Source organism: Scyliorhinus canicula, chromosome 3 (assembly GCF_902713615.1).
Source record: "Scyliorhinus canicula chromosome 3, sScyCan1.1, whole genome shotgun sequence".
NCBI lineage: Eukaryota > Metazoa > Chordata > Chondrichthyes > Carcharhiniformes > Scyliorhinidae > Scyliorhinus > Scyliorhinus canicula.
Genome location: NC_052148.1, coordinates 2,293,765 through 2,308,947, shown reverse-complemented (window position 1 = coordinate 2,308,947; position 15,183 = coordinate 2,293,765). Strand labels below are relative to the sequence as shown.

Genomic DNA, 15,183 nt, shown 5'->3' with positions numbered 1-15,183 from the left:
TACGGAAGGGGGAAGTTTTGAGTATTCTAAAAAACATTAAGGTGGACAAGTCCCCAGGACCGGATGGGATCTCTCCCAGGTTCATGGGGGAAGCGAGGGTCGAAATAGCTGGGGCCTTAACAGATATCTTTGCAGCATCCTTGAGCACGGGTGAGGTCCCGGAGGACTGGAGAATTGCTAATGCTGTCCCTTTGTTTAAGAAGGGTAGCAGGGATAATCCAGGGAATTATAGACCTGTGAGCTTGACGTCAGTGGTAGGCAAACTGTTGGAGAAGATACTGAGGGATAGGATCTATTCACATCTGGAAGTAAATAGACTTATCAGTGATGCGCAGCATGGTTTTGTGCAGGAAAGGTCATGTCTTACAAACCTAATAGAATTCTTTGAGGAAGTGACAAAGTTAATTGATGAGGGAAGGGCTGTAGATGTCGTATACATGGTAAGGCATTTGATAAGGTTTTCCATGGCAGGTTGATGGAAAAAGTGAAGTCGTATGGGGTTCAGGGTGTACTAGGTAGATGGATAAAGAACTGGCTGGGCAACAGGAGACAGAGAGTAGTGGTGGAAGGGAGTGTCTCAAAATGGAGAAGGGTGACTAGTGGTGTTCCACAGGGATCCGTGCTCGGACCACTGTTTATTGTGATCTACATAAATGACCTGGAGGAAGTGAGAGGGGAAAGTTTCAGGGAGATGTGCATGGAAAGTTTTTTATGCAGAGGGTGGTGGGTGCCTGGATCGCTTTACCAGCGGAGGTGGTAGAGGCGGGCACGATAGCATGATTTAAGAAGCATCTAGACAGATATATGAATGGGTGGGAACAGAGGGAAGTAGACATTGGAAAATAGGAGACAGGTTAGATAAAGGATCTGGATCGGCGCAGGCTGGGAGGGCCGAGGGGCCTGTTCCTGTGCTGTAATTTTCTTTGTTCTTGTTCTTTGTTGATAATGGATTCAAGAATTTTCCCACTACCGATGTTCGGCTTACTGCTCTATAATTCACTGTTTTCTATCTACCTCCCATTTTGAATATTGGAGTGTCATTATCTACCCTCCAATCTGCAGAGACAGTTCTAGAGTCCATAGAATCCCGAAAGATGACCAGCAATGAATCCACTATTTCCAAAGCCACCTCCTTAAACACTCTGGGATGCAGATTGTCAGGCCCTGGGGATTTATCCACCTTCAATCCCATCAGTTTTCCCAGCACCATTTCTCTACTAATATTTCTCGTCCTCAATTCTTCCCTCTCACTAAACCTTTCATTCTCCAACATTTCTGGGATCTGATTTTTGTCCTCTTTTGTGAAGACAGAATCATAGTATGTATTCAATTGCTCAGACATTTCATTGTCCCTTATTATGCATTCCCCTGTTTCTGGCAGTATGGGGCCTACATTTTTCTTTACCAATCTCTTTCTCTTCACATACCTGTTGAAATTCTTAGTGTCAGTCTTTATGTTCCCTGCAAGCTTCCTTTCGTACTGTACTTTCCCCTTCTTAATCCAGCCCTTCGTCCTTCTTTGCTGAACTCTAAACTGCTCTCAATCCTCAGACCTATATTTTTCTTGGCCAGTCTGTATGCTTCTTCCTTGCATTGGATACTATTTCTAATTTCCTTTGATAGCCATGGATTGGTCCTCTTACCCCCTTTGCTTTTGTGCCAGACAGCAATGAACAGTTGCTGCAGTTCCTCCATGCGTTCCTTGAATGTTTGCCATTGCCTATCTACTGTCATCCCTTTAAGTAACTCTTCCCAATCTATCAAGGCCAACTCACATTTCACATCTTCATAGTTTCCTTTATTAAGATTCAGCACCCTAATCTCTGAATCAACTACTTCACTCTCCTAGCTAAAACTCGACCATGTTATGGTCGCTCATCCCCAAGGGGTCTCGTACAGCCAGATTGGCAATGATTCCCTTCTCATTACACAGTACCCAGTCTAAGGTGGCCTGCTCTCTAATTGGTTCCTCCACATATTGGTCAAGAAAGCCATCCCATATACAATCCAAGAATTCTTCCTTTACGGCATTGTGGCTAATTTACTTTGTCCAATCTATGTCCAGATTAAAATCACCCATGGTCACTGATATTCCCTCATTACATGCATCTCTAATTTTGTGTTTAATGCCATTTCCAACATCAGCACTGCAATTTGGGGGTCTATATATGGCACTCACTAATGGTTTTTGCCCCATGATATTTCTCAACTCTTACCCATACAGACTCCACATTGTCAGAGCTAATATCCTTTCTCACTATTGTATTCTGTTTTCACAAAGAAGGACACAAATAACATGCCAGAAATGTTGGAGAACGCAGGGTTTAGTGAGAGGGAGAAACAGAAATAAATCAGTATGAATAGGGAAATTGATGAGACTGAAGGCCAATAAATCCCAGGTCCTGATCTTCTTCATCCCAGAGTACTCAAGGCAGTGGCACTAGAAATAGTGGATGCATTGGTGGCCATCTTCTCAGATTCTATAGACCCTAAAACAGTTCCTGGTAGCTAACGTAGTTCCATTATCTAAAAAGGGAGGAAGTGGAAAAATAAGGAATTATAGATTAGTCCGCCTGATGTCGGTCATTGGGAAAATTCTGGAGTCCATTATGAAAGACAAACAGCCAACATTTCTGCATGGGTCAGACAGGAGTCAGATCTTGTCTTTAAAGCAGTGACAAGAGGTCTCCCTATCTCAAAGAGAATCTCTTTAAAGCAAGAATTCCTGATTGTCAGTGGGATTTTTTTGAGATTATTCAGGAGCTGAGGTGTTTTTTTTCCAAGGAGAAAAAGCTGGAAAATCTCAGCAGGTCTGGCAGCATCTGTTGGGACAGAAAAGAGCTAACGTTTCAAGTCCAGATGGCCCTTTGTCAAAGCTGTATTGTAAGATATTGTATTCACTGTATTCAGTAGCATTATTTAAGGGGTAATTGTAAGTTGTTTTCTGGTTTGATGTTAAAAATATTATACTCCTGTGTTCGTGATGAAGTTTGTTTTAATGTACTATTTTAATGTATTCCTATTTCTTTGTGTAATCACTCCTGGAGCGAGGTATTTGTTCCTCACAGTTTTACAAAACTGAAGTAAAATATTGGTGTTTCTGTCCAGTGTCGCAGCCACTGTTGGGGTCCGGTCTGGGGTGGTAATACTTGTAAGGTTTCATTTTCTACTTCATCTTGACCTGTATGTTGTTGGATAACCAGCAGACTCTGGCCTCACATATTTCCAGAAATGCAATGGTGGGAATTGAATTCCAGCTGGAACCCACCCAGAGCTTTTCAAAACTTTATCATAATTACCTAGCTTTTGTATTCAATACCTCTATTTATGAAACCCAAGATTCTACATGCTTTTCTCACATAGAACATACAGTGCAGAAGGAGGCCATTCAGCCCATCGAGTCTGCACCGACCCACTTAAGCCCTCACTTCCACCCTATCCCCCTAACCCAATAACCCCTCCTAACCTTTTTGGTCACTAAGGGCAATTTATCATGGCCAATCCACCTAACCTGCACATCTTTGGACTGTGGGAGGAAACCGGAGCACCCGGAGGAAACCCACGTAGACACGGGGAGAACGTGCAAACTCCGCGCAGACAGTGACCCATCAGGGAATCGAACCTGGGACCCTGGCGCTGTGAAGCCACAGTGCTATCCACTGTGCTACCGTGTTGCCCGTCTCACTGTGTCCAACCAACTTCAATTATTGATGCACAATTCTCTCAGGTCTTTCTGACCATGGATACTCTTTAGAATTGTGTTATTGTACGGGGAAGCACGATGGCACAGTGGTTAACACTGCTGCCTCATGGCACCGAGGTCCCAGCTTCGATCCCGGCCCTGTGTCACTGTCTGTGTGGAGTTTGCGCATTCTCTCCGTGTTTGCATCGGTTTCACCCCCACAACCCAAAGATGTGCAGGGTAGGTGGATTGGCCACGCTAAATTGTCCCTTAATTGGAAAAATGAATTCTCTAAATGTACAAAAAAAAAGAATTGTGTTATTGGCTGAGATTTTCTGTTCAGGACTCTAAGCGCTCCCATTATCAGAGAATCGCAGCGGGTTTGCAGTGCCGTTAGAAATGGCGCCCGGGTGTATATATTTATGCCCACCGTAATCTAGCAAAATTATGGTATTGGGCTTTAAGGAAAGACTAAATCAAACCACTGAGCTCCTTTGATGTGGTGAGGATCTGTCAATCACAGCAAGAGTGTTCATAAACATTGTGGTTAGCATCAAAGCAGTGCACTTGAGATGCATTCCAGCGTGAAGGGAAATAAAATAAACAATCCACCAAGCAGCTGTGTCTGAACTGTCAATAACAGGCGAGTGAAAGGTATTGCTCTGTGAAATCAAATGGATGTCTCGGGAATTTGAAGCCTGTTCAAGTGTTGTGGGCTTTTGAGGGAACCTACAACATTTGTTGTTGTTGTAAAGACATTTCTTTGAGCAAATGTCAGGAAAGGGAAAGTTCCTGTGCAGTGACTGTTCACTAGCCTGCTTGGACTGTTCTTCAGCCATCACGTAGATCAGTTCAGGCTGAGAAGGCAACATCAGAATTTTAAAAATCAGACCAGAAAGGTGCTATTCAGCAGAGGGCTGCCTGAGTCCATTGAACCAAGGGTGATCTTCAGGTTTCCCAGGGCTGTAAAAGGCAGACGAGGCATAAGACACAAATCCTGGGGGGAGAAGGGTGGAGGTGGGTTGTCTCCTGGGATCAACATCTCACCAAAAGCCCGAGCCAACCCAGCCTTCAGGATCCTTTGGGGACACCTGTTTGCAGCCTGGCAGTATCAGAGGGGCGCATTATCAGTGCACTGACCACCTTTACCTCCTCGGGCTTCAATGCAGCAGCATTGCGCTTGCATCAAAGCCCGACTGGTGGATTTCCTGCTGTGGAGTTCGCAGTATCATGATGGGCAAGGGAAGAATCGGACTTCCAGCCCATTAATTAAATGCTTATCCTGAACTTGAATTGTTCTGCTGGCTTGGGGTGGATTGCACATGATGGCCTGCGCTGGGGGAGCAGAGAATGGCAATGGGTCTGGTGTTGGGCGCCGAACCCGTTTTTTGGCCGGCACTCCATTCTCTGCCTGATTGGGCTTCTCAATCAAAGAGGCGGGAAATGGTGAATCCCCACCATTAAGTCAATACTGATTTTCCCCATTCCTTCTACCAGAGTGCTTCACACCGCTCTCCTCTGTATTAAATTTTGCCTGTTACTTACCTGCCACTTCCGTGAGCCTATCAATATTCAATTGCAGGAAATTTGTATCATCCTTATTGTTGATTCCTCCCAATTTGGTATTATAAATTTGCTAGGTTGTGTAGAAATGATGAACAATGACAACAACTTAAACACTTTACTCTAAGATCTTCAACAGCTCTTACACATCATGGCTGTCACCAAACTGGTGAGAACTCCACCGACACATCCTATGAGCAGGCAATATATACATGAACATACACTTGACATCATGGATGATGGAATTTACAGTGCAGAAGGAGGCCATTCAGCCCATCGAGTCTGCACCAGCCCCCGGAAAGAGCACCCTACTTAAGCCCATGCCTCTGCCCTACCCCTGTAACCCAGTAACCCACCTAACCTTGTTGGACACTAAGGGCAATTTAGCATGGCCAATCCATATAACCTGCACATCTTTGGACTGTGGGAGGAAACCGGAGCACCCGGAGGAAACCCACGCACACACGGTGAGAACATGCAGATTCTGCACAGACAGTGACCCAGTGGGGAATCGAACCTGGGACCCTGGAGCTGTGAAGCAACGACTGTGCTACCGTGCTGCCCATTTTAGTTTGAATAATCCATACTCACATGTAAAGGACACTGATGCGGTAACAGAATATTGAATATTTAAATTGCACAGAGCAAGAGCTTGGGCCACAAAACCTGGCGCAAAGCCCAAGCATGTTCCTTCTCCACCCTGTAAAAAAAATGGCTCATATATGCACTTAAGCAAGTACATTATCCTTGAACTTGGGGTTTGGTCTGTTTCGCAACCCCGAGTTTGTAATCACACCAGTTGGCTGTGATTAGGATGTACTCAGGTTATTGTCATATAATCCTGCAGTACAGAACAAGGCTAATCAGCCCATTGAGTCTACACCGACCCTCCAATGAAGGCCCCCACCTAGGCCCAATTCCCCGCTCTATCCCCTATTGGCAAGGCGATGGCATAGTGGACTAGTAATGCAGAAACCCTGGGTAATGACTTTGGGTAATTAGTCTTGGGTGGGGTTACTGGGTTATGGGGATAGGGTGGAGGTGTTGACCTTGGGTAGGGTGCTCTTTCCAAGAGCCGGTGCAGACTCGATGGGCCGAATGGCCTCCTTCTGATCTGTAAATTCTATGATGAGCAAGTGCAGCATAGAGCATCCTGGATAGTGTTACAGGGAACAGATCAGTCCGAGGGGGAGTCGTTGAGGAGTCTAGCAGCTGTAGGAAAAAAGCTGTTCCTATGTCTGGATGTGCGGGTCTTCAGACTTCCGTATCTTCTGCCTGATGGAAGGGTTTGGTAGAAGGCAATGTCTGGATGGGAGGGGTCTCTGATAATGCTGCCTGCCTTCCTGAGGCAGCGGGAGGTGTATACAGAATCAATGTGGGGGTGGCAAGCTTGTGTGATGGGTTGGGCTGAGTTCACCACACTCTGCAGTTTCTTGCGATTTTGGGCCGAGCAGTTGCCATACCGAGCTGTGATGCAGCCGGATAGGATGCTCTCTATCGCACATCTGTAGAAGTTTGTGAGAGTCGATGCAGACATGCCAAGTTTCTTTAGCTTCCACAGGAAGTAGAGACGTTGTTGGGCTTTCTTGACTGTTGCATCAACGTAGGTGGGCCAGGACACACTGTTGGTGATGGTGACCCCCAGGAACTTAAAGCTATCGACCATCTCCACTTCGGAGCCATTGATGCAGACGGGAGTGTGTGTCGTGCTACGCTTCCTGAAGTCGATGATCACTTCCTTGGTTCTGCTGACATTTAAAGAGAGGTTGTTTTCGGTACACCAAGCAACCAAGTGATCTATCTCCCTTCTATAGTCTGATTTGTCGTTGTTTGAGATACGGCCAGCCACAGTCGTATCATCCGCAAACTTATAGATTGAATTGGAGTTAAATCTTGCCACACAGTGATGTGTGTATAGGGAGTATAGTAGAGGACTGAGCACACATCCTTGTGGGGCCCCGGTGTTGAGGATTATTGTAGAGGAGGGGCTGTTGCCTATCCTGACAGATTGCGGTCTGTTGGTGAGGAAGTCGAGGATCCAGCTGCACAGGGAGGGGTCAAGTCCAAGATTGCAGAGTTTGGTTATTAGTCTTGTCGGGATAATGGTGTTGAAGGTGGAGCTCTAATCTTTGAACAGCAGTCTGATGTCCTTGTTGTCGAGATGTTTGAGTGTTGATTGTAGAGCCAGCGAGACAGCAAGACAGCATCTGCTGTGGACTGGTTGTGGTGATAGGCAAACTGCAATGGATCGAGACTGGGAGGCTGGCGTTGATCCGTCTCATGACTAGCCGCTCGAAGCATTTCATGATAACAGACATCAAGGCCACTGGTTGGCAGTCGTTGAGGCAGGCTACCTTGTCCTTCTATGGTCCTTATTTACACAAATATTTGAACATCCTGGAGACAAACTGCTGGGTATTGTCTGTCATTAGCCTTTGTGGAATGACGTATGCAGCAAAGTGTCTCTTCAGATTTCCAATTCTTGTGGTGCTCTTCATGTCGGGCAAGTCATTAACTTCACACCACCCTGAATTGACTCCAATTCCTCTGAAATATATCTGCCATAGTGAGTGGCCATGGAAGGTCTGGTGCTTCATGGAGCTGCAGTGGTTCTGTGGTTTATGAGGCTTGACTACATTGCATGGTGTACATCTGGACACTTCCCTCCCTATACAACAAAGAAAATTACAGCACGGGAACAGGCCCTTCGGCCCTCCCAGCCTGCGCCGATCCAGATCCTTTATTTAAATCTGTCGCCTATTTTCCAAGGATCTACTTCCCTCTGTTCCCGCCCGTTCATATACCTGTCTAGATGCATCTTAAATGATGCTATCGTACCCGCCTCTACCACCTCCGCTGGCAAAGCGTTCCAGGCACCCACCACCCTCTGCGTAAAAAACTTTCAACGTGCATCTTCCTTAAACTTTCCCCCTCTCACCTTGAAATCATGACCCCTTGTAACTGACACCCCCACTCTTGGGAAAAGCTTGTTGCTATCCACCCTGTCCATACCTCTCATAATTTTGTAGACCTCAATCAGGTCTCCCCTCCACCTCCATCTTTCCAACAAAAACAATCCTAATCTACTCAACCTTTCTTCATAGCTAGCCCCCTCCATACCAGGCAACGGTTTGGGACAATTGGGTGCGGCCGTTTGGGCGCAGACGACAGAAATTTGTTTCGTTTTTGTGGCTAGTAAATTGTTGCAAGTAAATTTAAAAACCTTAAATTAGTTCATTTAGTTTAGTTCATTTGGTGATTATGAGCAAGGCTCCTCAAGTACTCGATAGCATCCATGTTTTCAAATTTAAGAACAGTTTCATGTATTCTTTTATCTGCATCTCTATACTTTTTTAGTTTTTGTGGCGGTTCATGGCCGGCTAGTAACCTTTCATAATATGCATCTCTACCTTTCTGTACTTTACGCAGGCCATCAATTAGTTTCCATATGGTGGGATGATGCATGCCAAGTTCATATTTCAATCGACGGTGGGCTGCCTCCGCATTATTGTTTGTGCGGTCTTCCCCGTTTAATGTTCTCTGATAAAGGTTCCAAATCTCAGGGCGAAATAAAGCTGTTCGTCTACCATTTCCTCGTCTGTTCAGATGACCAACATATGTATCTTCAAACCAGTTGAGTAAATCTTGAAGTTCTTGCGGCATTTGGGTCGCTAAAGCATCCAGATATTCATCGATTTTGTTCAAAGGTACAAAGGCAATGACAATAATCATTTTAGCTTTTAACGCGAAATCTGGATCAGTGTTATAGAAACTACGGAACCCCATACTAGCTAGATGTTTTTGCATATTTTGAGCTAAATGAAAAAAACATCCTTTTATTTGAACATCAGGGAATATGTCTTTCATAGCACTGTGCGCAGCTTGTTCATAATCACAGACGATTGAACTGGGTTTCAAGTTGGGTTCGATTTCTTTCAATAATGCGAACATTCTCGCACATGTGGTGCGTTGCTTGTTGGGCAAAAGAGCATAAACCGTAGGAGTAACTCCTCCGTGTTTTTTTACCATAATTACATAAATCTGAGAAAAGAGGCTGGGAGCAACACTGAATGTGCCATCTGCAAACCACATGTCAAATGTCAATAAGTGCTGTAGCCAGCTCTGTCTTCCGAAGATTAATATCCGGTCGTGACCTGGTCCGCTATCACAAAGTAAAAAATTTTCTTCCACTCCTGGTTGAGGGACATATATCCTGTAGCATTCTGGCACAATCAATTGTTGTAAATCACTTGGATTGGTGGGGGCGTTCAATACATAATTACGCTTTCTGCTTATCATTCTCCTCAAAGCAGATACATTAGGAATGGCTGGTAGACTAGCTTGGGATATGTCTGTCAAACATTCATTAACAACTACAGTCGGTGCCTCAAGGGTTTCCTGTGCTCTCTTTTTTATTTTAGTTTTCACGAGTGCAACCTCTACTTGTGCAGCAGAAGCATCATGCGAATGGCTGTTCAGCTGCCTCACCACGTTTGCAGCTTTAGTATGGAGCCGTGCTTTGCACCGGTTTTTTTGCTCACAACGCCAAAATTTCACTTCGCTGTCACCTTTGCTTGTTTTGTCAAAGACGTAAAGGAATCCGTTATGAACAAATTTTTCTTTACCACGTTTCGTTGATACTGCCTCAGCCATCATATGGGTGTGCGAATTGGTTTAGTTAAAAAATATATAAAAAGATGGTGATAGAACGCACCAGCAGCCAACTCAACGCACCCGCACCAGCAGCCAACTCACCGCACCCGCACCAGCAGCCAACTCACCGCACCCGTACCAGCAGCCAACTCAACGCACCCGCACCAGCAGCCAACTCACCGCACCCGCACCAGCAGCCAACTCACCGCACCCGCACCAGCAGCCAACTCAACCCACCCGCACCAGCAGCCAACTCACCGCACCCGCACCAGCAGCCAACTCAACGCACCCGCACCAGCAGCCAACTCAACCCACCCGCACCAGCAGCCAACTCACCGCACCCGCACCAGCAGCCAACTCACCGCACCCGCACCAGCAGCCAACTCAACGCACCCGCACCAGCAGCCAACTCAACGCACCCGCACCAGCAGCCAACTCAACCCACCCGCACCAGCAGCCAACTCAACGCACCCGCACCAGCAGCCAACTCACTGCACCCGCACCAGCAGCCAACTCAACACACCCGCACCAGCAGCCAACTCAACGCACCCGCACCAGCAGCCAACTCACCGCACCCGCACCAGCAGCCAACTCACCGCACCCGCACCAGCAGCCAACTCAACGCACCCGCACCAGCAGCCAACTCACCGCACCCCGCACCAGCAGCCAACTCACCGCACCCGCACCAGCAGCCAACTCAACCCACCCGCACCAGCAGCCAACTCACCGCACCCGCACCAGCAGCCAACTCAACCCACCCGCACCAGCAGCCAACTCACCGCACCCGCACCAGCAGCCAACTCACTGCACCCACACCAGCAGCCAACTCACCGCACCCGCACCAGCAGCCAACTCAACCCACCCGCACCAGCAGCCAACTCACCGCACCAGCAGCCAACTCACCGCACCCACACCAGCAGCCAACTCACCGCACCCGCACCAGCAGCCAACTCACCGCACCCGCACCAGCAGCCAACTCAACGCACCCGCACCAACAGCCAACTCAACGCACCCGCACCAGCAGCCAACTCAACGCACCCGCACCAGCAGCCAACTCACCGCACCCGCACCAGCAGCCAACTCACCGCACCCGCACCAGCAGCCAACTCAACGCACCCGCACCAGCAGCCAACTCACCGCACCCGCACCAGCAGCCAACTCACCGCACCCACACCAGCAGCCAACTCACCGCACCCGCACCAGCAGCCAACTCACCGCACCCGCACCAGCAGCCAACTCACCGCACCAGCACCAGCAGCCAACTCACCGCACCCGCACCAGCAGCCAACTCACCGCACCCGCCCCAGCAGCCAACTCAATGCACCCGCACCAGCAGCCAACTCAACGCACCCGCACCAGCAGCCAACTCACCGCACCCGCACCAGCAGCCAACTCACCGCACCCGCACCAGCAGCCAACTCACCGCACCCGCACCAGCAGCCAACTCAACCCACCCGCACAGCAGCCAACTCAACGCACCCGCACCAGCAGCCAACTCACCGCACCCGCACCAGCAGCCAACTCACCGCACCCGCACCAGCAGCCAACTCACCGCACCCGCACCAGCAGCCAACTCAACCCACCCGCACCAGCAGCCAACTCACCGCACCCGCACCAGCAGCCAACTCACCGCACCCGCACCAGCAGCCAACTCACCGCACCAGCAGCCAACTCACCGCACCAGCACCAGCAGCCAACTCAACGCACCCGCACCAGCAGCCAACTCACCGCACCCGCCCCAGCAGCCAACTCACCGCACCCGCACCAGCAGCCAACACAACGCACCCGCACCAGCAGCCAACTCACCGCACCCACACCAGCAGCCAACTCAACGCACCCGCACCAGCAGCCAACTCACCGCACCCGCACCAGCAGCCAACTCACCGCACCCGCACCAGCAGCCAACTCACCGCACCCGCATCAGCAGCCAACTCAACCCACCCGCACCAGCAGCCAACTCACCGCACCCGCACCAGCAGCCAACTCACCGCACTCGCACCAGCAGCCAACTCACCGCACTCGCACCAGCAGCCAACTCACCGCACCCGCACCAGCAGCCAACTCAACGCAAACGCCCCAGCAGCCAACTCACCGCACCCGCACCAGCAGCCAACTCACCGCACCCGCACCAGCAGCCAACTCACCGCACCCGCACCAGCAGCCAACTCACCGCACCCGCACCAGCAGCCAACTCAACGCACCCGCACCAGCAGCCAACTCACCGCACCCGCACCAGCAGCCAACTCACCGCACCCGCACCAGCAGCCAACTCACCGCACCCGCACCAGCAGCCAACTCACCGCACCCGCACCAGCAGCCAACTCACCGCACCCGCACCAGCAGCCAACTCACCGCACCCACACCAGCAGCCAACTCAACGCACCCTCACCAGCAGCCAACTCACCGCACCCGCACCAGCAGCCAACTCACCGCACCCGCACCAGCAGCCAACTCAACGCACCCGCACCAGCAGCCAACTCACCGCACCCGCACCAGCAGCCAACTCACCGCACCCGCACCAGCAGCCAACTCACCGCACCCGCACCAGCAGCCAACTCACCGCACCCGCACCAGCAGCCAACTCACCGCACCCGCACCAGCAGCCAACTCACCGCACCCGCACCAGCAGCCAACTCACCGCACCCACACCAGCAGCCAACTCAACGCACCCTCACCAGCAGCCAACTCAACCCACCCGCACCAGCAGCCAACTCACCGCACCCGCACCAGCAGCCAACACAACGCACCCGCACCAGCAGCCAACTCACCGCACCCGCACCAGCAGCCAACTCACCGCACCCGCACCAGCAGCCAACTCACCGCACCCGCACCAGCAGCCAACTCACCGCACCCGCACCAGCAGCCAACTCACCGCACCCGCACCAGCAGCCAACTCAACCCACCCGCACCAGCAGCCAACTCACCGCACCAGCAGCCAACTCACCGCACCCGCACCAGCAGCCAACTCAACTGAGGCTAATTCACAAATAAAGAAATGTTATTTTGGCGCCAAAACAGCCGGCGCCAAAACGTCCGGCGCCAAAACAGCCGCGCCCAAATGGCTGCGCCAAAACGTACCTAACCCCCAGGCAACATCCTGGTGAACCTCCTCTGCACCCTCTCCAAGGCATCCACATCCTTCTGGTGATGTGGCGACCAGAACTGCACGCAGTATTCTAAATGTGGCCGAACCAAAGTCATATACAACTGTAACATGACCTCGATGTCAGCATACATTGAAGACCAGTATATTGTTTCCTTTGCCCTAAACTTTGTTGCTTCAACCTCTGCGTATCTTTGTTGGAGTTGCTGGGTGTAGACTTGTACAGAGAGTTGATGATGGTGAACCTGTGGCTATGCAATATCAGTCCATATTGCACAGTTAACTCCATATCATTGGGTTAAAAAGTGCAGAGTTTTTGCGGAAGTTCATTTGATGTCGTGGGCCATCCCTTCATGAGAACGTCATGGAGCTGCCAGCATGAGTGATCTGCTGTGAAGACAGGTTTAGTTCCTCAATTCTGCAGGGCGACAGCATTTGAATTGTCTTAATATTAATGTCCCCCTCATGATCTGCATGCTCAGTGGTGGGTAAGTAAGCCCTGGAAAGGGCATTAGTGAGGTATAGGTCCTTACAGCACTTGTAGATCACACCCACGGCAGACGTGGTGATGCAGTTTTGAGGGCCTTTTTTTGGATGGTGATGAGCAGTTGGCGATCAGTTTTGACACTGGCAGGGCGAGCATAGATAAAATCATGGAATGAAGTATCCATTCTCCTGCCTTCTCCCCATAACCCCTGATCCCCTTATTATTCAAGAACCTATCTATCTCTGTCTTAAAGACACTCAGTGATTTGGCCTCCGCAGCCTTCAGCAGCAAAGTGTTCCACAGATTCACCACCCTCTGGCTGAAGAAATTCCTCCTCATCTCTGTTTTAAAGGATCGTCCCTTTAGTCTGAGATTGATAATGTTCACATTGAATGGGAAAAATACTGAAAATATTGGATACACTTAAAATGAATCACTTCACACTGCTCTACATGAAGTTCAACTGCCATATGCCTGTGCGTCTGTGCACTCATCATGTTGATTGGTTTATGTAATTAATCCATGTTTAAAAAAGTGGCTTCTTTGAAATTTTCTAAACATTTGAGAGGACAGAAAGGAAAGAGCAAGGATGGCAGAAACTCTCAACGCATTTTTTAAAATTTGGGGGTCAGCTGGACAACCATGGCTGTTTCATGATGCAGAGCGCAGCCAACAGCGTAGATTATATTCCCGTACCGGCTGAGGTTATTCACGAGGTCTTCTCAACCTTCTCACATGAGGTGTGGTGATCCTCAGGTTAAATTACCACCAGTCAGCTCTCCCCGTTAAAATGGAAAGAAGTGTGTGGGTCATCTAGGACTATGGCAACTTTTCCTCGGGGCGATACGGTGACAGAGTGGTTAGCATTGCTGCCTCACAGCAGCAGGCACCAGGGTTCAATTCCGACCTTGGGTCACTCTGCAGGGCGTTTGCACGTTATTCCCGTGTCTGCGTGGGTTTCCTCCCACAATCCAAAGATGTGCAGTTAGGTGGATTGGCCATGATGAATTGCCCCTTAGTGTCAGAAAGTTAGGTGAGGTTAGAAGGTTATCAGGGTAGGGCAGGGGAGTGGGCCTAGGTAGGGGTTCTTTTTCAGAGGGTCGGTGCAGACTCAATTGGCCTCTTCTGCATTGCAGGGATTCTATGATTCTAAACTGTACTTGGAAGTAATTGTTGAATTGCCGTTAAATTGCCCTTGAATTTCATGGTTACCTTCACGAAAGACTAGCTTTCAGATCTAATAATTTCATTTAAATTCCACCAGCTGCTGTGATAGCATTTGAATCCATGTTTCCCACAGCAATGATCTGGGTCAGAGGATGACTCGTCCAGCAATATTAGCACCACACCACCCTGTGTTGCAGTTTGTGTTGTATTTAAGCAGCATGCAATGCGGGGAATTGTAACCGTGTCCCCTGCAGCAATAGACTGGGTTGGAGCATTACTAACATTAGCACCACACCACCCTGTGTTGCAGTTTGTGTTGTATTTAAGCAGCATGTACTGTAAACTAATCTTTATAGAAATGCCATTAAATCTTCCCTTGCATTTCAAACAGGTTCTCACTATTATCATCAAAAACTACTTGAAGAACTGAAGGAGTACAAGTTTGTATTCCCACATGTCATCTCTGGGAATAAGAAACACAGAGTTTCTATACTGCCTCAGGTAATTAATCTAACGGCGTTCTGCAGT

At 49.3% G+C, this 15,183-nt stretch overlaps 1 protein-coding gene across 1 annotated transcript in view; it reads left to right on the top strand.

The window, feature by feature from the left end:
• Positions 1-15,183, top strand: part of LOC119963595 (disintegrin and metalloproteinase domain-containing protein 12-like) — a 432,269-nt gene that overhangs the window by 11,883 nt on the left and 405,203 nt on the right. Inside the window, exon 2 of the mRNA XM_038792926.1 lies at positions 15,047-15,156. Within this exon, the coding sequence (XP_038648854.1) occupies positions 15,047-15,156 (110 nt within the window). The remainder of the gene's footprint in view (positions 1-15,046; positions 15,157-15,183) is intronic.